This window comes from Scyliorhinus canicula, chromosome 5 (genome assembly GCF_902713615.1).
Source record: "Scyliorhinus canicula chromosome 5, sScyCan1.1, whole genome shotgun sequence".
In the NCBI taxonomy this organism is placed as follows: Eukaryota; Metazoa; Chordata; class Chondrichthyes; order Carcharhiniformes; family Scyliorhinidae; genus Scyliorhinus; species Scyliorhinus canicula.
The window spans coordinates 199,389,612-199,411,382 of NC_052150.1; the positions used below are offsets into that span (position 1 = coordinate 199,389,612).

The 21,771-nt window shown below is 50.8% G+C and overlaps 1 protein-coding gene across 2 annotated transcripts in view; it reads right to left on the reverse strand.

Moving 5' to 3' along the window:
• LOC119966513 (leucine-rich repeat-containing protein 37A3-like) overlaps nt 1-21,771 on the reverse strand; it is a 194,650-nt gene continuing 172,879 nt past the window's right edge. For both annotated transcript variants that reach the window (XM_038798328.1, XM_038798327.1), the window contains 2 exons: nt 11,554-11,678; nt 1-898 (listed from right to left, as the gene is read on the reverse strand). In XM_038798328.1, the coding sequence (XP_038654256.1) occupies nt 366-898; nt 11,554-11,678 (658 nt within the window). In that variant the 3' untranslated portion in view covers nt 1-365. The remainder of the gene's footprint in view (nt 899-11,553; nt 11,679-21,771) is intronic.

A 21,771-nucleotide genomic window follows, 5' to 3' on the forward strand; every position in this document is an offset into this window, starting at 1 on the left:
GACATTTTCAAGCATTTTCCTTTATTGCACTGATGAATTTGTTGCCTAAACCGGAAGCTGGCTGCAAGTTCCTAAATGTTTTGATACATTTGGTAAAGAAGAATGCTACAATACATTTTAAATATAAAACAGCAATATTTTTGTCATAGAGAAAAATCTTCAATACTGTTGCAATGTAGATAAATGTGTTACTTAGGGTTGACAACCATAAAGCATAAAAAAATTAATTTACCTTTACTTAAATGTTGGCCCTAATTTATTATATCACAAAAAATGAATCAGTTGGTATTGTGATAATTACTATATCACAATTTAATGTTTGATGTTCCTGTTCTGACCTGTTCAAACTGTAATGCTCCATTGCTTTAGGACTCAAGTTTAACTGTAAATTGATTATCATCTCTGTTTGCGATACGGCGAGAAGCATAGTGATAAAGTGACTTTAAAGCTTCCTTCAATTTATGCAGTCTTCCCAAAGTGTTTTCTTCACTTCCTGAAGCAGGCAGCTCTGGTCGTCTTGAAGCTGAAGACAATTTAGCTATATTGTATTGCTTCAGTATCTCTCTTTCTGCATCCCTGGTTGATTGCTCATTCTGTATTTTGTTCTTTATTTCCAAGTTTTTGTTAAATATCTCTTCTTTTAGTTCTGCCTGTTTGTCACCTAATTGTAAATCCTTATTCAGAATTTCGAGACCTAATTCAGGTTGTACTCGAGCGGCACTCATAATGCGCGGTTCAGGATGTCGTGAACGTTCCAACTTATCTGCAATATTTTGGGGCCCATCACCATTTCTCTTTCCTGATAATGATGTAATTGCACTAGCTTTGACTGCCTCCATTTCTTCAATAATTCTTTCTTTATCTTTTAATATAGTCTGTTTTTTGACTTCCTTTGTATCTGTAAATTGGTAATATTAATCAATATCCATAACCTAGGTCAAATTTCCCAAAATAAAGATTCTGCAAATGTTTTAAAAACAGAACAAATAATTATTGCATTTAATAGATACATGAATGGTTAAAATAATAACTAAAATTATGTTATTAGATAAATTAGCCATAGAATCCCTGTAGTGCAGAAGGAGGCCATTCGGCTCAACGAGTCTGCACCTCGTTCATAGGTCGGAGCAGACTCAATGGACCGAATGGCCTCCTTCTTCACTGCAGAGATTCTGTGACGCTCTGAAAGAGCACCCTACCTAAGCCCACACTCCTCCACATCTTTGGACATTAATGGACAATTTAGCATGGCCAATCCACCTAACCTACACATATTTGGTCTATGGGAGGAAACCTGAGCCCCCGGGGGAAACCAACGCAGACACAGGGAGAAAGTGCAAACTCTACACGGATAGTCACCCAAGGCCAGAATCAAACCTGGGCCCCTGGCGCTGTGAGGCAGCAGTGCTAGCCACTGTGCCACCATGCCGCTCATACTTTGTTTTAAAATGAGGAACTAATGTTACAGGCAGCAGTATTAAACTTTAGAATTACTAATATTGCATGTAACCAGTACATTTGCTTTCAAAATAATTAAACGTAGAAACATATAAATTAGGAGCCGAATTAGGCCATTCAAGCTTGCTCCACCATTCATTACGATCATGGCTGATCATCTAACTTAGTAACCTGTTCCTGCTTTTCCCCCATATCCTTTTATCCCTTTAGTCCCAAGAGCTATATCTAACTGGTTTAGCTCCGTGATCTAGACAGCTGGTTTGTGATACAGAACAAGGCCAGCAGCGCGGGTTCAATTCACATACCGGCCTCCCAGGACAGGCACCGGAATGTGGCGACTAGGGGCTTTTCACAGTAACTTTATTGAAGCCTACTCGTGACAATAAGCGATTGTTATTATTAACTCCTTCTTGAAAACATTCAACGTTTTGACCTCAACTACTTTCTGTGGTCGTGAATTCTACAGGCTCACCATTCACTGGGTGAATAAATGTCCCCTCATCTCATTCTTAAATGGTTTACTCCATATCCTTAGACTGTGACCCCTGGTTCTGGACTCCCCTGCCATTGGGAACCTGGGGCAGGATTATGCCGTAATCGGCAGGGCGGGTAACTCAGGTGAGACGGAGTGGCAAGAACCGCTCTGGCGTTGGGCCACCCCAAAGGTGCAGAACCACCCCGGAGTGGTTTGCGCCCCGCCGGCTGGCGGGAAAGGGGCTTGGCGCCACGCCATCCGGCGCCGAAGGGCCTCCATCGGCTGGCGCGACTTGGCACATGTGGAGGGGGGGCCGGGGTGTGCTGCCGTCATCCCTGCGCATGCGCAGAGGGCTTTGCTTCCGCACCGGGAATGGTGGACTGGTACAGCCTCCAGTGCGGAAGGATAGAGTGCCTTCACGGCACAGGCCCCCCCGCGGATCGGTGGGCCCTGATCGTGGGCCAAGCCACCATGGGTGCACCTCCCGGGGGCCAGATTCTCCTCATATGTCAGTCCCGCCATCCCAGGAAACAGTCTCTTAAACCCCTCTTAATTTCCATTCAATAAGTACATTCGTATTTATAATGATTAATGCAGCCAATAAATACATTCATGTTTAAATTAACCATTAGTACATGCAGTAGGCATTAATGTTTAAAATAAATACCAATATTGCATGAAAGATATCCAATAATATCTGAATTAATAATGAACACAGTAAGTACATTGGTGTTCAAAATAATTAAGTGATATATATTGCACGCAATAGGTTAAATTGTGTTTAAAGTAATCACTAATATTGCACGCAAGAACTACAATAAAGTTGTCTAATAGTGAAAACATTAAAGCCAATTTTAAGTGCCTCCTTCTAAAGCAAACATTGAGATTTCAGCCTAAAAACGGTATCAGGTCACTTAGGTCCAGTTTACACTACACTACATTGCTACATTTCATAACGTCTTGAGAAGGGAAGGTAATGATGCTTTTTGCAATATTCACAATGGGGTCCACTATGCACAAAGAGCCCCAGCCCAATTTCCAGATCACAGTGGCATAGTGGTAATATTACTGGACTAGTGATCCAGAGGATAAGATACTGTGGATGCTGGGAATCTGAAATTCAAACAGAAAATGCTGGAAGAACTCAGCAAATCTGGTAGAGTTAACAATTTGAGTCCAATCTTCGAAATCTGTCTTTACACTGAGGATATCGTCCATTGTGTTGAGTGACCTTACCACCATGCTAAATGGACTAGATTCAGGACAGTTCTTTTTTTAAAATATATATTTAGAGTACCTGATCCCTTGAGATGAATCACAGAATGTGCCTCGTAATCAGGGGATGTGGGAGGCCTAAATTTTCTTCCCCTTCAGGATTCTGGGGCAGGATTCTCTAAAAATGGGGTATGTCCCCACGCTGGCAGGAAAACCGGCGCAAACAACTCCGGCATCAACGGCACCCGAAAGTGAGGAATTCTCACCTTTCTAGGGGGCTAGTTTGCCGCCAGAGTCGTCCCCGCAGCTCCAGCGGCAGCGAAGGGCCGGTGCATGTTCACGCATGCATGGAACGGACGGCATGATCTCGCGCATGCGCAGACCGGCTGGCGTATTTCTGCGCATGTACGGGGGTTCCCTTCTCCGTGCCGGGCAATATGGCGGAGCCCTACAGGGGCCCAGCGTGGAGGAAAGAAGGCCCCCCCACGGAACCAGCCTGCCCGCAGATTGTTAGGCCCCAATTGCCCCAATTGCGGGCCAGGCCACCGTGGGGTCCCCTCCCCTCCCCCCCCCCCCCCCCCCCCCCGGGGTCGGATACCCCCCAGGACCACCCCTGCACACTTACCTACCAGGTCCCGCCGTGTGTGAGGTGAGTAATTCACGCCGGCGGAACTGGGCAAATCTTTACAGCCACTTGGCCCATTAGGGCCCGGAAAATCACCGGGGGGTGGCCACTGTCAACAGCACCTGACCGGCCTGGCGGAAATCCCGCCGGCCCCCCAAAAACGGCGCGAGAGAATAGGGCAGCCAGTGACGGGGCATCGGGGCGGGATTCGTGCCTCCCCCCAGAGATTCTCCGACCCGCCGACAGGGTCAGAGAATCCCGGCCCTTATGTCAATGCTTATATTGGAAACTGCCTATGTAAATTTGTCATGATGTAAGTCTACCCTTCTACCAGTGGTGGTATTCTAGTTTTACATCTGTACAATTTTTAGCCTGAACTGCAGAGATACGCCCATCATCTAACAAACTCTGCTTGTCATAGTTTTGCTGTTTAACGATAAATAATGGGTGGGATTCTCCGTTCCGCCAGTCCTGTTTTCTGGTGCAGCGCACCCCCTCAGGCAGCGGTATCCTCCATTCCGGCAGCAGGCCAATGGGGTTTCTCATTGTGGCCATTGCACACCGTCGGGAAATCCACAGGCATGGGTGCTCTACCGGCAAAGACAAGGATCCCTCCAACGGAGAATGCCGCAGAATATCTTTTTCAATTACTATACAAAACAAAACTGTAAACTGGGCGCTGATATATGTCTCTGTGCCTTAGTCCGACTATATCGCTCAAATCAACGTCATTTTACTTGTGAGCAATACCACAGGAGATTGACTGGTAATACAAAAGATACATTCAGGTTTGCAATAATAATTACTACAAAGTGCAGAAACATTAGTGTCTAAAATACCTAAAATGGAGCCAGGGGTGGAGCCCACAAGGGCAACAACATAGTACAATGCAATACGGTGGAGAATGGCTGTCATAATACATTCACCACATTCACACCCTGTTAAAAAAATTGAAGTCCAGCGGGGGTGAAGTGGCTCACAGGTTGAGTCTATCCAGCGCCCTGATCGTGCATTGCGATCGCCTGAGTTCTGGTTTCGCTGCATGCACGGGTGTTGAAATCGTTGGTGTGGGGCACGGGTGTTGAACTCGTCGATGTGGGCACAGGTGTGGACTCTGGGAACATGTATTCTGGAGCTTCTGCCCTGTAGGTCGGCGATAGGAGAAGGGGGTATAGTAGGGGGGTGGAGGCCATGTAGGGGCGGGGGCGCTGTTCGGTGTGGGTTTGGTGGGGGGGTAGGTGATGGTCATGGGGGATCCTGCAGGTGCCAGGTCCCGGAGGGAGACTGTATCTTGTCGGCCGTCGTGGTATGCCACATAGGCATACCGGGGTTGGCGTGAAGGATCTGGACCCTCTCGACCAGGGGGTCGGATTCATGGCTCCTCATGTGTTTTCAGAGGAGTACGAGCCCCAGTGTCGTCAGCCAGTGGTCGATTTCCTGGGGAAAACAAATAGGCGATCATGAGGGGTCTCGTTCGTGGCTGTGCAAAGAAGTGACCTAATGGAGTGGAGCACGTCGAGGAGGACCTCCTGCCAGTGGGAAACTGGGAGATGCCTAGACATTAGGGCCAGGATGATGGCCTTCCATACCGTCGCGTTCTCCCTCTCCACCTGCTCGTTTCCCCAGGGGTTATAACTGGGTGTCCTGCTCGAGGCGATGCCCTTACCGAACAGGTACTGACGCAGTTCGTAGCTCATAAACGAGGAGCCCCAGTCACTGTGGATGTAAGTGGGGAAACCAAACAAGGTGAAGATACTATGTAGGGCCTTAATGACGGTGGCCGCGGTCATGTCAGGGCAAGGGATTGCAAAGGGGAACCGGGAGAACTTGTCAACGACATCAAGAAAATGCACGTTGCGATTGGTAGAGGGGAGGGGCCCTTTGAAGTCGATACTGAGGCGCTCAAAGAGCCGGGATGCCTTCACCAGGTGGGCCTTATCTGGTCGCTAGAAGTGCGGCTTACACTCCGCGCAGATTTGGCAGTCCCTGGTCATGGCCCTGACCTCCTCGGTGGAGTAGGGCAGGTTGCGGGCCTTGATGTAGTGAAGAAGCTGGGTGACTCCCGGGTGGCAGAGGTCGTTGTGGATGCCCCGGAGTCGGTCATCTTGCGCGCTGGCGCATGTGCCGCTGGACAGGGCATCTGGGGGCTCATTGAGCTTCCCAGGACGATGCACAACATCATAATTATAGGTGGAGAGTTCAATCCTCAACCTCAAGATTTTATCGTTCTTGATCTTGCCCCGCTGTGTGTTTTCGAACATGAAGGCTAACGACCGTTGATCGGTGACGAGGTTAAACCTCCTACCACTGAGGTAGTGGCTCCAGTGCCATACAGTTTCCACAATGGCTTGAGCTTCTTTTTCAACTGAGGAGTGTCGAATCTCGGAGGCGCTGAGGGTTCGGGAGAAAAAGGCTACGGGCCTGCCTACCTGATTAACGGTAGCGGCGAGGGCGATCTCTGACGCGTCGCTCTCCACCTGGAAGGGGATGGACTCGTCCACCGCGTGCATCGTGGTCTTGGTAATGTCTGCCTTGATGCGGCTGAAGGCCTGGCGGGCCTCAGCCACCAGTGGGAAGATGGTAGCTTTGATCAGTGGGCAGGCTTTGTCCGTATAGTTGGGGACCCACTGGGCATAATAGGAAAAGAACCCGAGGCACCTATTCAGGGCCTTGGGGCAGTGGGAGAGGGGTGAGTTGCAGGAGGGGGCGCATACAGTCGGGATCGGGCCCTTGGACACCGTTTTCCATGCCATAGCAGAGGATGGCTAGTCAGGTTGTGCGGAAAACGCATTTCTCCTTGTTATAAATGAGGTTGAGGGCTTGGGCGGTTTGGAGAAACTTCTGAAGGTTGGCGTCGTGGTCCCGCTGGTCATGGCCGCAGATGGTGACATTGTCCAAGTACAGAAATGTGGCCTGCAGCCCGTACTGATCCACCATTCGGTCCATCGTTCTTTGGAAGTCCGAGACCCCGTTGGTGACGCCGAAGGGGACCCGGAGGAAGTGGAAGAGGCGGCCATCTGCCTCAAAAGCCGTGTAGTGGCAGTCCTCCATGCGGATTGGGAGCTGGTGGTATGCGGACTTCCGATCCACCGTGGAGAATGCCCGGTAGTGTGCAATCTGATTCACCATGTCTGCAATCCGGGGGAGGGGGTACGATTCGAGGAGCGTGTTCCGGTTTATGGTTTGGCTGTAGTCGACAACCATCCAATTATTTTCCCCGGTCCTGACAACCACCACCTGGGCTCTCCGGGGCTATTACTGATATCGATGCTCCCTTCCCGCAAGAGTCGCTGGACCTCAGACCTGATAAAAGTCCTGTCCTGGATACTGTAATGCCTGCTCCTAGTGGCGACGGGTTTACAGTCGGCGGTGAGATTTGCAAAGAGTGGGGGAGGTTCGACCTTCAGGGTCGCGAGGCTACAAACGGTAAGAGGGGGTAGGGGCCCACCGAACTTCAGGGTCAGGCTCCTGAGGTTGCACTGGAAGTCCAATCCCAACAAAAGAGCGCAGAGATTGGGGAGTACATATAGTTTAAAGTTTGCGTATTCGACGCCCTGTATCGCGAGGTTCGCGATAGTGTACCCCGGATCTGCACTGAGTGCCATCCGGAAGCGAGGGAGATTGTTTGCAATGCGGGGAAAATTTGGAGAGAACAGCAGCTTACCGTGTCTGGGTGTACGAAGCTCTCCATGCTCCCAGAGTCAAACAGGCAAGGCGTTTCGTGCCCATTGACCCGGACGGTCATCACGGAGTTCCAGAGGTGCTTTGGGCGTGACTGGTTGAGGGTGACCGTGCCCAGTTGTGGGTAGCCGGCGTGGTCAGTGGTGGTGGTTTGGTCCCAAGATGGCGGCCCTTGTCGGTAGCACGTGTCGGGCGGCGTTGAAGATGGCGCCAGGATGGCGGCCCCCGTAGGTCGCACGTCTTGGGCGGCGATGAAGATGGCGGCCAAGATAGCGGCTCCCATGAGTCACACGTGCTGTGTAGAGTCGGAGATGGCTGCCCCCACGGACAACACGAGGCGGGTGACGCGTCTGAAGGGGGCGGAGCCGGCAAACACGCAGCCATACTGCGGGGTCTGTGGGCCTGTGAATCAGAGAGTCGGGCCTGTGATTTGGAGGACTTGGACCCGGCCAGGTAAACTTTGGCAAAGTGTCCTTTCTTGCCGCAGTTGCGACAGTTTGCGTTCCGAGCCAGGCAATGCTGCCTAGGGTGCTATTTGCTGGCCACAGAAATAGCAGGGTAGCCCCTCCGGGTTGGGCGGGCAGCTGCGTGGCACAGGCCTGGGGTACTCTCTGGTCCGGTGTCCACGAGGGGGTCGCGTGGTCGGAGGAGAAAACGTTGAGGCTCTGAAACGCTACTTCTAGGGAGGTGGCTAGTTTTACCGTTTCTTCTAGATCGAGCAGGCACTGTCTGACATAGTTGAACCGGACTCCAGCCACATAGGCATCCCGGATGGCGGGTTCCATGTGTTGTGAGGCCGTGACGGCCTTGTAGTTGCAGCTTCGCGTGAGTACTTTCAGGTCGCGACGGCACTCCTCCAGCGATTCCCTGGGGCCTTGGCGGCGAGTGGTGAAGAGATGCCGCGCGTACACTTCGTTCATCGGCCTCACGTATTGCCGCTTCAGGATCGCGACCGCGTTTGTGTATGTGGTCGCTTTCTCAATTTGCACAAAGATTCGATGGCTCACCCGGGCGTGGAGGAGGTTCAGCTTCTGTTCGTCGGTGACAGAGGGTGAGGAGTAGGCAGCGGCGAGGTAGGCCTCGAAACATCGGAGTCAGTGCGAAAAAATCTCTTTGGCTTGAGCTGCCTGTGGGTTGAGTTCCAGTCGGTCAGGTTTGAGGGCTGCTTCCATCGCGATGTTGTAGCTGATTAAATTGATACGACCATCAATCCACACGAGACGGAGAGTTGAAGTGAACTGTGGCTTTAATCAGCTAGAACTGTGCCTGCCTGCGACTGCTCTGCACTGAGAGCTGCCTACAGGGCAGCAGCTCTATATACCTCCTGTCAAGGGGGCGGAGCCAGGGGCAGAGCCCACAAGGGCACCAACATAATACAAAGTGGTGTAATACAATACAATGGTCCATAGGTGGAGCCCGCAAGGGCAACAACATAGTACAATGCAATACGGTGTTTATGGCTGTCATAATACATTCACCACAGGCACTTTACAGCCCACCAGATTCAACATGGAGATCAATAATTTCAGATCAAAACTCTGCCCTCATTTTTTGTGCTCGATAGCAGCTGTTGATAATGGTTTTACTATTGCAGTTTGCACCTCCTCTAGACACATCTTGGGGGTGAATTCTCCACCTCCCCAGCTGCGTGTTCCTTGCCTGTGTGCTGTCGTCGGCAGCGGGATTCTCCATTCCGCCGCTGGCCAATGGGATTTCCATTTGTGGCCACCACACGCCACCAGGAAACACGCGGGCGGGGATGCACTGCTGGCAGAATGGAGAATCCCGCCAGTGAAGAATTCACCCCCTTATGTTTTTTTCAGTTGTGCCAAATGCCATCTCCTTTTGCCTGGAATTATCATGCTTTCTGTTACTTAGCTACTCCTGTCCGCCAACCTATTATAGACTTGCCCGTTTGTTTTACCCCACCTTCCTTTCCCTTCCTCTGTACTTGCTTAAAACCTGTTGTCTCATTTTTTCCAACTTTGACAAAAGGTAATTGACCTGAAACATTGGGGGCAATTCTCTGTCTGGCCTGCAGAGGTGCAAAGCGCATTATGGCCGGAGATCCTCATGAGAGGGCCAAAATCCGATTTGTGCCAGGGAGAACTCATTTTCAGATTCTCCCCACCCCCAGCCAGCGACATAATCTGGTTCAAGCCCAACGAGGGCATGAACCAGGTTAGTACATTTAAACACTAAAATAAAACCAGATTACTGCAGATGCTGGAATCTGAAACTAAAATAGAAAATGCTGGACAATCTCAGCAGGTCTGACAGCATCTGTGGAGAGAACAGAACTAACGTTTGAGTCTGGATGACTCTTTGTCAAAGCTAGACAGAACTGGAAATAGGGTCAGATTTATACTGCTGTGGGGGGGGGGGGGGGGAGCAGTGCGGCTGGATAGAGGGTCAGCAATAGAATCATAGAATTTACAGTGCAGAAGGAGGCCATTCGGCCCATTGAGTCTACACCGGTCTTTGCAAAGGGCACCCTACTTAAGCCCACATCTCCCCCCTTTCCCCGTAACCCAGTAACCCGACCTAACCTTTTGGACACTAAGGTGCAATTTAGCATGGCCAATCCACCCAACCTGCACATCTTAGATCATAGAATCATAGAATTTACAGTGCAGAAGGAGGCCATTTGGCCCATCGGGTCTTCACTGGCCCTTGGAAAGAGCACCTACTCAAGCCCAGGTCTCCACCCTATCCCCGTAACGCAGTAACCTCACATAATCTTTTTGGACACTAAGAGCAATTTAGCATGGCCAATCCACCTACCCTGCACGTCTTTGGTCTGTGGTAGGAAACCGGAGCACCCGGAGAAAACCCACGCACACACGGAGAGAATGTGCAGACTCCGCACAGACAGTGACCCAAGCCAGGAATCAAACCTGGGACTCTGGAGCTGTGTAGCAACTGTGCTAACCACTGCTCTACCATGATTGACAAAGATGTCATGGACATAAAGACAAAGGGAATATAAATGGTGGTGATAATGATAAGAAAGATGCTGAAGGTAGCACATTAAGAGATCAGAATGTGTTAATGGAAGAACAGGAGTAGGTAGTGTGACAAAAGACAACTTAGAACAAGGAACAGATGGCATTAGTTGGGCGGGCTGGGGGGAAGGGAGACAATGGTGACTGAAAAACGGATCAATGAAAGAAACTAAAATAAATTGATAGAAATAAAAACTGGGTGAAGGAGGGAGTTCACTGTCTGAAGTTATTGAGTCAATGTTAAGTCCGGAAGGCTGTAACATGCCTAATCGGAAGATGAGGTGCTCCTCCTCCAATTTGTGTTGAACACATTCGGTCCATCTGCAAGCAGCATTCAGACCTTCCTCACACTTGCCATTTGAACTCACCATGCTCCCATGTCCACATGTCTGTCCTTGGCCTGCTGCAATGTTCCAGTGAAGCCCAACGTAAACTGGAGGAACAGCATCCTCATCCTCCAAAGTGAAGCCGGTGGGAATCACTACCGGTGTCCAAAAAGAGAGACCAGACATGATGACCACATCGGAGGTTCAGAGGTCATTGAAGCCCATAGGTGGTCAGCGTTGTGACTGTAAATTACCAACTCACAACCAAGGGGCAGAAAGTGGGGTATTGGAGGGGTGGGGCTGAAAAAGGGGATCTTTGGCTATCCCATAGCGGAGTGTCGTTCACTTGGTGTGGGGGGGAGGGGGTACCTGATGACAGCAATGTGGAGGAGGGGGCTTTGTCAGAAATTGGGGGTGGGGAATATGTAGGATTGTCTTAGGATCAAGGTACCCTTTAAAAATGGTGCCCCGATCTCAGTGGAACCAGACTTGCCGGCGTCTTTAGGTCCCGCACATCTTATTCATGCTGCAAACTACCCCAACCAGCGTTGCTGGATTGCGATCTGGATCGCGCCGACCCACCGTGTGGAAATTGGGCCACTAGAAACCCTCTAGATTCCCACTAGAGACCACATGTAGAAATATTTTGGGGAGAATTGCGCCCACTAATTCTGGTTCTCTTCACAGATACTGCCTGACTTCCTGCATATTTTCTGTTTTTATTCTAGGAATTAAAATAATTACTAACAACAGTTATAAGCAACTTACAACATTGCATCAGTGATATGGTGCAAAATATATTCTTGCAGTTAATCTCCACATTTCTTGCCAGAATTAGTTTGTCCAGTTGTGGATACTTGCATAAGCAGCATTTCAAAGTATGAGATATATACCTGAAGAATCAATAATAATTAAGAAAGGAGTGATAATAATTAAAACAAACAGATTTTGAAACAATAGCTAAATCTATTTTATCCTTTGCAAAAGAGGAAAATTTCTTTCCAATAATTTTTCTAGAATATTTACATAAGAAACATATGAAATAAGAGGAGGAGGCCACACAGTATTAGGAGCCTGCTCCATTATTCAGTGATATCATAGTTTCATAGAAATTTCATAGAATTTACAGTGCAGAAGGAGGCCATTCGGCCCATCGAGTCTGCACCGGCTCTTGGAAAGAGCACCCTACCCAAGGTCAACACCTCCACCCTATCCCCATAACCCCACCCAACACTAAGGGCAATTTTGGACACTAAGGGCAATTTATCATGGCCAATCCACCTAACCTGCACATCTTTGGACTGTGGGAGGAAACCGGAGCACCCGGAGGAAACACACACGCACACAGGGAGGATGTGCAGACTTCGCACAGATAGTGACCCAAGCCGGAATCGAACCTGGGACCCTGGAGCTGTGAAGCAATTGCGCTATCCACAATGCTACCGTGCTGCCTACTTTCCCTACTTTCCTGTCCTATTCCACTATCCTTGATTTGGACACCGTTTGGCCTGGTCAGGAGAAACTGGCTACAAAAGCAGGAATTTCATTGTGGGGGCATGGGTGCAGGCAGGAGTCGGGCTATCAGCCAGGAGAAAAATTCTGAGGCAGTCACAACGGCTGTAGCGTGTCGAGATGGACTGCTTAAATGGTCCGCCTTAGTGCTGTGGGACTTGTTCCCAGTTAAAATAAAAACAGAAAGGACCTCCAGCCCTACTGACCCCAACCACTCCCCATGTCCCACCTCTCCAGCTCATTTCCCCACCCACTCCCATGACTACTCATAGAATCCTGACAGTGCAGAAGGCCTCCTTTTGGCCCATCGAGTCTGCACTGACCATTTGAAAGAGCACCCTACCCGGGCCCACTCACCTGCCATTTCCCTGTAACCCCACCAAACCTTTGGACACTAAGGGGCAATTTAGCGTGGCCAATCCATCTAACCTGCACATCTTTGGACTGTGGGAGGAAACCGAAGCACCCAGAGAAACTCCATACAAACCCGGGGAGAGCGTGCAAACTCCATACAGACAATCACCCAAACCCAGGTCCCTGGCTCTGTGAAGCAGCAGTGCTCGCCACCATGCCACCCCAATGACCCCCATTGCCCAGCTTTGCCCACCCCCTAACTAGCCCCTATGGTTCCTCATGCCCTATGCTAAGCCATGACACTTGTGTGCCCCTTCATCCTTTCCACACATTATACAACCAAGAAACTCCATAGTGGCAGCAGGATACGTAAAAAAAGCTTTTAAAATGTCATTCATTGATAACTTCCCACTCCTTTTTACTACAGCCAAATAAAAGTATCAATTATGTATTCTTGGCTGAGAGCCCAGACACTTAGAACACTAAATCGCAGAAAACATTGCTTGTTTGATAGTTCTAGCTCTCTGATATTTTGTGTCAATTTCACAATGTTTATTTACACAAAATTAAGAGCTTTTAAGTGCCTGCAGTTTCAGCGGTTGAAACTTTAAAGCATCTGGATGATTGACTCAGTGGAAATCCAGGGTTTACGTCCAAAAATCAATTGATCAGCTTATTTTATTTAAATTTGATTTATCTAATTTTAATTTATGGTTAAGTTCTCTTGTTTGGGGGGGGGGGGGGGGGTGGGGGAATGTGATACATGTGATGTTACAGTATGGGGGGAATTGTGGGTGTTATGGGGCTGTTAGTTGCATATTACTGCTTTTTGCTATACTTTTTGTTATATTTTCTGCAAAAAATTCCAATAAAAAAATTAAAAAAAAAAAAAAAATCAATTGATCACATTCTTGCGTATACTCAATGACTAGATTTCCAAAAGGCATTCGATAAGGTGCCACACGAAAGGGTTATACACAAGATAAAGGCTCATGGAGTTTGGGTTGATGTATTAGCACAGGTAGAGAATTAATTAATTAACAGGAAGCAAAGATGAGGGATAAATGAGGCATTTCATAGTTGGTAGGCTGGAACTAATGGAGTGCCGCAAGGCTCATCATTGGAGTCTCAGCTATTTAATTAATGACAGTAGAGATCAAGAGACTGAGCAGTATATCAGTTTTCTGATAATGAAATGAAAATGAAATGAAAATCGCTTATTGTCACGAGTAGGCTTCAATGAAGTTACTGTGAAAAGCCCCTAGTCGCCACATTCCGGCGCCTGTACAAAGCTATGTGGGAATGTAAGCTATGAGGAGCACACAAAGAACCTACAAGGAGATAGGTTAACTGAGTGTGTAAAAATGTGGCAAATGGAAAATAATTTGGGGGAATGTGATGTTATTCACTTCAGTAGTGAGAACAGAAAAGCAGAATACTTTTTAAAAGGTGTGAAACTTGTAAATGTTGCTGTTTATAAGAACTTTGGTGTACTCATAAAAGGAAGACAGAGGTTGGGATTCTCCGTTGCTGACGCCGAAATCGGGAAACGCGATTGGGTGAAGAATAGATTCCAACGCCAAAATTGCGGCAGGCGCGATTTGACGCCAAATCACTATTCTCCGTCACCTCGACAGTGGCATCAATGCATTCTGGAACACTCGTACAGTAAACACCATTTGGATATCAGTAGCGGGCCTGACCCAGTATTCTCCGGGGCGCCTGTGATTCTCAGCCTCCGATGGGCCAAGTTCCTGATGGCGTGGTTCACTTGTGCTTTTTAAAATCGTGAAACCGGCATCGTGCCTGCCCCCCCACCTCTGGCTGGGGTTTGGCTCCTGGGTGACAGCAGTTATTCACTGCGGTCGTGGCTATCCGGAGGCCACAGACCGACACAGATGCTACAACGATGCCGATATAGCGACTGTGATCGAGCGGTGTTTCGGACTCCTGCAGATGGTGTTCAGGTGCCTGGACTGCTCTGGAGGGATCTTCAGTGTGATGCTGAGATGGTCGCCCATATCCTGGCAGCCTGCTACACCCTCCACAGCATCGCACAGCAGAGGGAAGATGTACTGAAGGTGGAGGATGAACACCAGGCCTCGTCTGGGGGAAGGCAAGGGTGGGCCGGACATGGGGGCCAGGCAGGCAGAGGAGGTCGCATGATGTGTGCATCAGGGCCAATGCACACGGGACGCTCTGTTTGCCTCCCGGTTCGGGGAAGAGCTGCCACCTGCCGTTGCCAGTCCTGGAGGCCTGCTCTGGTCTCAACTATAATCTGCATTCTCACTGCAATGGAGCACAGGGAGTGAACCATCTCCGTCTGGGACTGCGTCACATCACCCATTGACTGTGTCACCACCTTCTGGGTTTGTGTCACATCAGCCAGTGACTGCGCCATCTCCCTCTGGGACTGGGCCACCATCCTCTGTGCCTGCGCCTCACTGGCCAGCGCCTGGGCAATGCCGCTGACATTCCCGCCATGGCCTGTTATGACTGGGTCAACTCAAGAGTGCTGCTGCGATTTCCAGATGGCTCTCACACATGGTTGACTGTGAGGCGGCAACCCTGTCCTGGGCCTCGGCCAGGGCCTACACTGAATGCCCCAGGCCTTGGACATGCTGTTCTGTAGCTAAAACCCTCCACCATGGATGCCACCAGTGTTGTCCTGGGTGGCACACATGGTCGGTACAATCTCCTGTTCCTGTACGTGGTTGGATTCCTCCAACTGCACCTGCAGGTGCTTGATGCTCGCCGACAACCTCTCATGTACTCACTGGCTCTGTGACTGCATCTCCACGATTGATTGGACTCTCTGTTCCACAAGCCCGAAACCCATCTGAATAGCTGCTTGTTCCTAGGATCGGCTTGGCCCCCGACCGTCCACCCCCTCGGGAGTTCCTACCTCCACCTGCTGTAGCTAATCAGCTGTGTAGTGCACACCAGATAGTGTCCCAGGAGCCTCTTCACTAAAGTGCCCAATCGAGGTGAGTGTCTCTGGACGATGGAGGGTGTTGGAGACAGCTGTGTTGGGAAATCTGTGTCATCCTCAGACTTGAGCTTGAGGGTGGGGGTGAGGGTGGTGTAGGGGTGAGAGTGGGGGTGATGGTGAGGGTGATGTTGGAGTGAGAGAGGTGTGGGGGTGAGGGTGCGGGTGGAGGTGAGATTGTGGTGGGCGTTGTGGTGAATGTGATTCACACGGTATTATAATCTGCATATATATGTGTCTATATTGTAGGTGCAGTTGCACTACCTGACCACCAGGGGGAGTAGCTCTGGGAATACTTGAGAGTTGTACTTCTCCCTTGGCTCCGCCTAGGACTCCTCCCCCAGGAGCTGCTGTATAAAGATCAGTGCCACAGGGTCAGCCGGCCAGTTCACCGAAAGTTCAACGGCTAACAGGCTGGCTCTGTTGTAAGTATATTAAAACCGCTATTCTAATCCTACAAGCACGTGTCCATAGAATTGTTGGTTCCAACAATTTAATATACTTAGGAAACAGTCGAAGAAAATCATGGAAGCAGCCCTCAAGCCCGGATGCCTAGAACTCGACCCACAGGATGCAGAGGCTAAAGACATTTTTTCCCACTGGCTGAGATGTTTTAAGGCCTACCTGGCAGAAGCCAGCACCGCTGGAACAACGGAGGAACAAAATCTCAGCCTACTGCACGCGAGGGTAAGCAACAGAATCTCCACACAGCTAAATCTGGCCGGTTCTTACACCGCAGTGCTGGCGATAGTGGACAAAATGTACGTTAGGCCCATTAACGAGGTTTATGCACGCCACGTGTTTACGACTCGCCGTCAGCGGCCTACAGAAACTCTAGCTGAGTTTGTACGGGAACTGAACAATCTTTCCAATGACTATAATTATCAAGCCGTTACCGCGGCTGAACAAAGGGAGCTTGCTGTGTGGGACGTTTTCGTAGCGGGCCTTAGATCTAACTATGTGCGCCAAAGACTGCTAGAAAAGGGGGCCCAGGACTTAGATACTACTGTGGAGGCTGCTACCACTATGGAAGTCTCCTTCCACAGCCTCACCTCGTTTCCCGTGGACCCCGCGACCTCATCGTGGACCCCCGACCAACAATCCCCCCAGGCCTGTGCCGCACGGCCCCCCAGCTACCGCGCTGCCAAAGCCAGTTACTCTGCTGCCCCAGCCAACTACTCAGCTGCTCCAGCCAGCTACTCAGCTGCCCCATCCTGCCATTTCTGTGGCCAAAGCCAGCACCTGCGGCAGCACTGCCCAGCCCGAACCGCGACCTGCAGCAGCTGTGGGAAGAAAGGCCACTATGCCAGAGTGTGCCTTGCGAAAAGGGCCCCAGTTTTTAACTCCCCAGCAGAAAGAGGGTACAGCACGCCATGCCTCTTTGACTCCGGGAGCACCGAGAGCTTTATACATCCAGAGCTGGTAAGACGCTGTTCGCTTTCTATTTTTCCTGTGAGCCAAACTATCGCCCTCGCTTCGGGCTCCCACTGTCGCTACGCTCACAATTCGAGGCGCTAGTTATTCTAAATTTAAACATTATGTCCTGCCTGACCTCTGCGCGCCACTCTTATTAGGCCTGGATTTCCAGTGCAACCTCAAGAGCCTCACCCTCAGCTTCGGCGGGCCCCTGCCCCCACTCACTATCTGCAGCCTAGCCACGCACGCTGTGCATCTCCCCCCCTCCTCTCTTTGCCAATCTCACTACAGATTGCAAGCCAGTAGCTACTCGCAGCAGGCGATACAGCCTACAGGATAGGGTCTTTATCCGATCGGAGGTCCGACGGCTGCTCAGTAAGGGGATCATAGAGGCCAATAATAGTCCCTGGAGAGCTCAGGAGGTGGTCGTCAAGACCGGGGAAAGATTTTGCATGGTCGTCGACTATAGTCAGACCATAAATCGCTTTACGCTCCTAGACGCATATCCCCAGAATTGCAGACATGGTTAATCAGATCGCTCAATATCGGCTATTTTCCACGGTGGGTCTGAAGTCTGCATACCACCAGCTCCCAATCCGCCCGGAGGACCGCCACTACACGGCATTCAAGGCTGATGGCCGCCTCTTCCATTTCCTCCGGGTTCCTTTCGGCGTCACTAACGGGGTTTTGGGGTTCCAACGAGCAATAGACCGAATGGTAGACCAGTACGGGCTGCGGGCCACGTTTCCGTAGATGGACAATGTTACCATCTGCGGCTATGACCAGCAGGACCACGACGCCAACCTCCACTGTTTTCTCCAAACGGCACAGAAATTAAATCTCACTTATAACATGGAGAAATGCGTTTTCCGCACAAACAGACTGGCCATCCTCGGCTACGTCGTGGAGAACAGAATCCTGGGCCCAGACCGGACCGCATGTGCCCACTCTTAGAACTCCCCCTCCCTCATTGCCCCAAGGCCCTCAAACGGTGCTTGGGGTTCTTTTCATACTACGCCCAGTGGGTCCCTCAATATGCGGACAAAGCCCGCCCACTCTTTAAGGCCACACGATTTCCCGTGTCTGCTGAGGCGCGCCAGGCCTTCAGCTGCATCAAGGAGGACATTGACAAAGCAGCCATGTGGGCGGTGGATGAATCCACTCCCTTTCAGGTTGAGAGCGACGTCTCAGAGGTAGCTCTAGCAGCCACTTTAAATCAGGCAGGGAGGCCCGTTGCATTTTTCTCCCGTACCCTATCCGCTTCAGAACTCTGACGCTCCTCAGTCAAGAAGGAAGCACAAGCCATCGTGGAGGCTGTTCGTCACTGGAGGCACTACCTCGCAGGTAGAAGGTTCACCCTCATCACCGACCAACGATCGGTTGCCTTTATGTTTGACAACTCGCAAAGGGGCAAAATAAAAAATGATAAAATCCTTCGGTGGAGGATCGAACTCTCCACCTATAGTTACAATATTAAATATCGACCGGGGAAGCTCAACGAGCCCTCGGATTCCCTATCCCGTGGGACATGCGCCAGCGCGCAGATCAGCCGTCTGAAAGCCATCCACGTTGACCTCTGCCATCCAGAGGTCACCCGGCTCGCCCACTACATCAGAGTTCCAAACCTGCCTTTCTCCAACGAGGAGGTAAAAGTGGTCACCAGGGACTGCCCGATCTGTGCACAGTGCAAACCGCACTTCTATAGACCAGACAGGGCCCACCTGGTCAAGGCTTCTAGGCCCTTTGAACACCTTGCGATTGATTTCAAAGGGCCACTCCCCTCCACTAACAAGAACATTTATTTCCTCAACATCATCGACGAGTTCTCCCGATTCCCTTTTGCCATTCCATGCCCTGATATGACCTCCCACACAGTCACTAGGGCCCTGCATAGTGTCTTCACCCTGTTCGGTTTCCCCAGCTACGTGCACAGCGACCGGGGTTCGCCCTTTATGAGCGACGAGCTCCGTCAGTACCTGCTCGATAAGGGCATCGCCTCGAGCAGGACTACCAGCTACAACCCCAGGGGGAACGGGCAGGTGGAGAGGGAGAACGCGACGGTCTGGAAGACCGTCCAACTGACCCTCCGGTCTAGAAAACTCCAAGTCTCCCAATGGCAAGAAGTCCTCCCAGACGTGCTCCACGCAATCAAATCCCTCCCCTGTACAGCTACAAATCAAACCCCTCACGAGCGACTCATTTTTTCTAGGGGCACTACCACGGGAGTCTCACTTCCGGCGTGGCTGAGGACACCAGGCCCGGTCCGCTTGAGGAAGCACGTCAGGGGGCACAAAACTGACCCCCTTGTTGAAAAGGTGCGCCTCCTTCATTTCAACCCCCAGTACACATTCGTGGAGTTCCTGGACAGTCACCAGGACACAGTATCCCTTCGGGACCTGGCACCAGCTGGATCCAGCCCCCCATAACCCACTGAGGAACCCCTTACCCCGTTCCCTATGCTGCCGCCCCCTCGCACCCCCGATTCCGCAAGCTCACCCCACCGGTTCCACACGCCAGAACCAGCCCGCCCCCTGCGCCCCCAGTCTCCGGTCGAGCCAGAGGAGTATAAAGTTCAGACGAGACCCGCCCCGGAGTCTGCCATCGTACCCCAGCTCTCAACACCCACCCAGCCACATCAAGAGGCTGCAACCCCGGTGCTCCGCAGATCGAAAAGAACAATTCGTCCACCGGACAGACTAACTCTGTGAGCCACCACCCCCGCTGGACTCGATTATTTTTCACGGGGGTGAATGTGGTGAATGTGATTCACACGGTATTATAATCTGTATATATGTGTCTATATTGTAAGTGCAGTTGCACTACCTGACCACCAGGGGGAGTAGCTCTGGGAATACTCGAGAGTTGTACTGGGCTTCTCCCTTGGCTCCGCCTAGGACTCCTCCCCCGGGAGCTGCTGTATAAAGATCAGTGCCACAGGGTCAGCCGGCCATTTCACCGAAAGTTCAACAGCGAACAGGCTGGCTCTGTTGTAAGTATATTAAAACCGCTATTCTAATCCTACAAGCACGTGTCCGTAGAATTGTTGGTTCCAACAGGCGTGAGGGTGGTGTAGGGGTGAGAGTGGGGGTGATAGTGAGGGTGGTGTGAGGATGAGGGTGGTGTGGGGATGGGGCTGGTGTTCGTGGTGGGGGGGGGGTTGATGCACGTGTCACAGGGACCTGCAACTCAGCAGGGTCTCACTTCATCACCTGTGGCCGAATTCCACCCCGGTGACCACCCTTTCCTCCGGGCCGCCGACCACGGGCTCTCTGGCATGCCACGGTCAGGGGCCACAGGTTCGGCGGTCTTTTCCCGCTGATGGCGGTTATGGGCGGTCTTTTCCTGAGGGGGAAAGAAAACGGAAAACAACAGTGCTAACAGTACAACCGCGCATGCAGCCCAGGAGGTGGGTATCTGATGGCCTCAGTGGCCAGGGCACCCAGCCATGACGGCCGGTATGGGGTACCGGCATGTGGGGCAGGGTGGGGGTTCTGCCACCCACCAGATTGGTGGGGGTCAGGTTACACCAGTGTGGATGCGGGTTAGTGCCAGGGGCACAGTGTTGCCTGCTCAGTCTGGCCGCCCTGAGGAGGTCATGTAGTTTTTTCTGACACTGCTGGCCATTCCGAATGGTGTTTCCCATGGAGCTGACTGTCTCTGCCACCTGAACCCTGGTACAGCGAATGGCAGTGGCTGCAGCCTCCTTCCCGGGCCAGGTTACAGGGTCATTCGCCTCTCCTCCACCACGTCCAGGAGGGTCTCTAGCTCGGCATCGGTGAAGCGTGGTTCTGTTTTCCTTGCTGCCATCTTGTTGGCTGGGATGGTGTGTGTGGGAAGTGAAGTGTGTATATCCGGCTGCAGCTTGTCAGCCTCCTGAGTGTCAATTGTGAAACCGGCGAGTCCCACAGTGTTTCTCATTGGAATCAATTGTGTTCCACATGGCGCTGGTGCTAACCCCTCAACAGTAGCAGAATTGATCCATCTGCGGCACCAGTTTTGCTGTCATGGATCTCCATGAGTCCTGCATCGGCGTCAACATTTAGTCTCAGAAATGGAGAATCCAGCCCAGTAGTTTAGTGTGCAGGCACAGCAAGTAATTAGGATGGTGTTCTATCCAAGGATATTCGAGTACAAAATAATGAAGTCTTGCTACAATTGCACAGTGCTTTGGTGAGATCACACCTGAGGTTCTGTGTGCAGCTTTGGTCTCCATACCTAGGGAAGGACACAAATATAAGAAGTATGCCGTTCAGTCCCTAAAGTCCACTCAGCCCTTCAATAAGATCATGGCTGATCTATTTGTGTTTGAAGTTTTACCTTCCACCACGATAACCTTTGATTTTCTTGCCTCACAAGAATTTATCTACCTCTGCCGAACAAATGTTCAATTGCCCCACCTTCCCCACCTTATGAGGCAGGTCCAAAAATGCACACCCTCTGAGAGAAAAGATTTCTCCTTATCTCTGTCTTAAAAGGGCGACTCCTAATTTTAAAAAGTGTCCCTAGATCTGGACTCAGCCATGTCCACCTTGTTGAGACTATTCAGGAGCTTATAAACTTCAATTAATTCTCCCTCCGCCCTTCTAAATTTCAGTAGAAAATAGCCGTGTCTGTCCAAACTTTCTTCATCAGACAACCCATCCATTCCAAATTCTAATAGTCCTAGTCACATTTACTGTTCCAATATCCCACTGCCGACCAATGGCAGGCTGCCT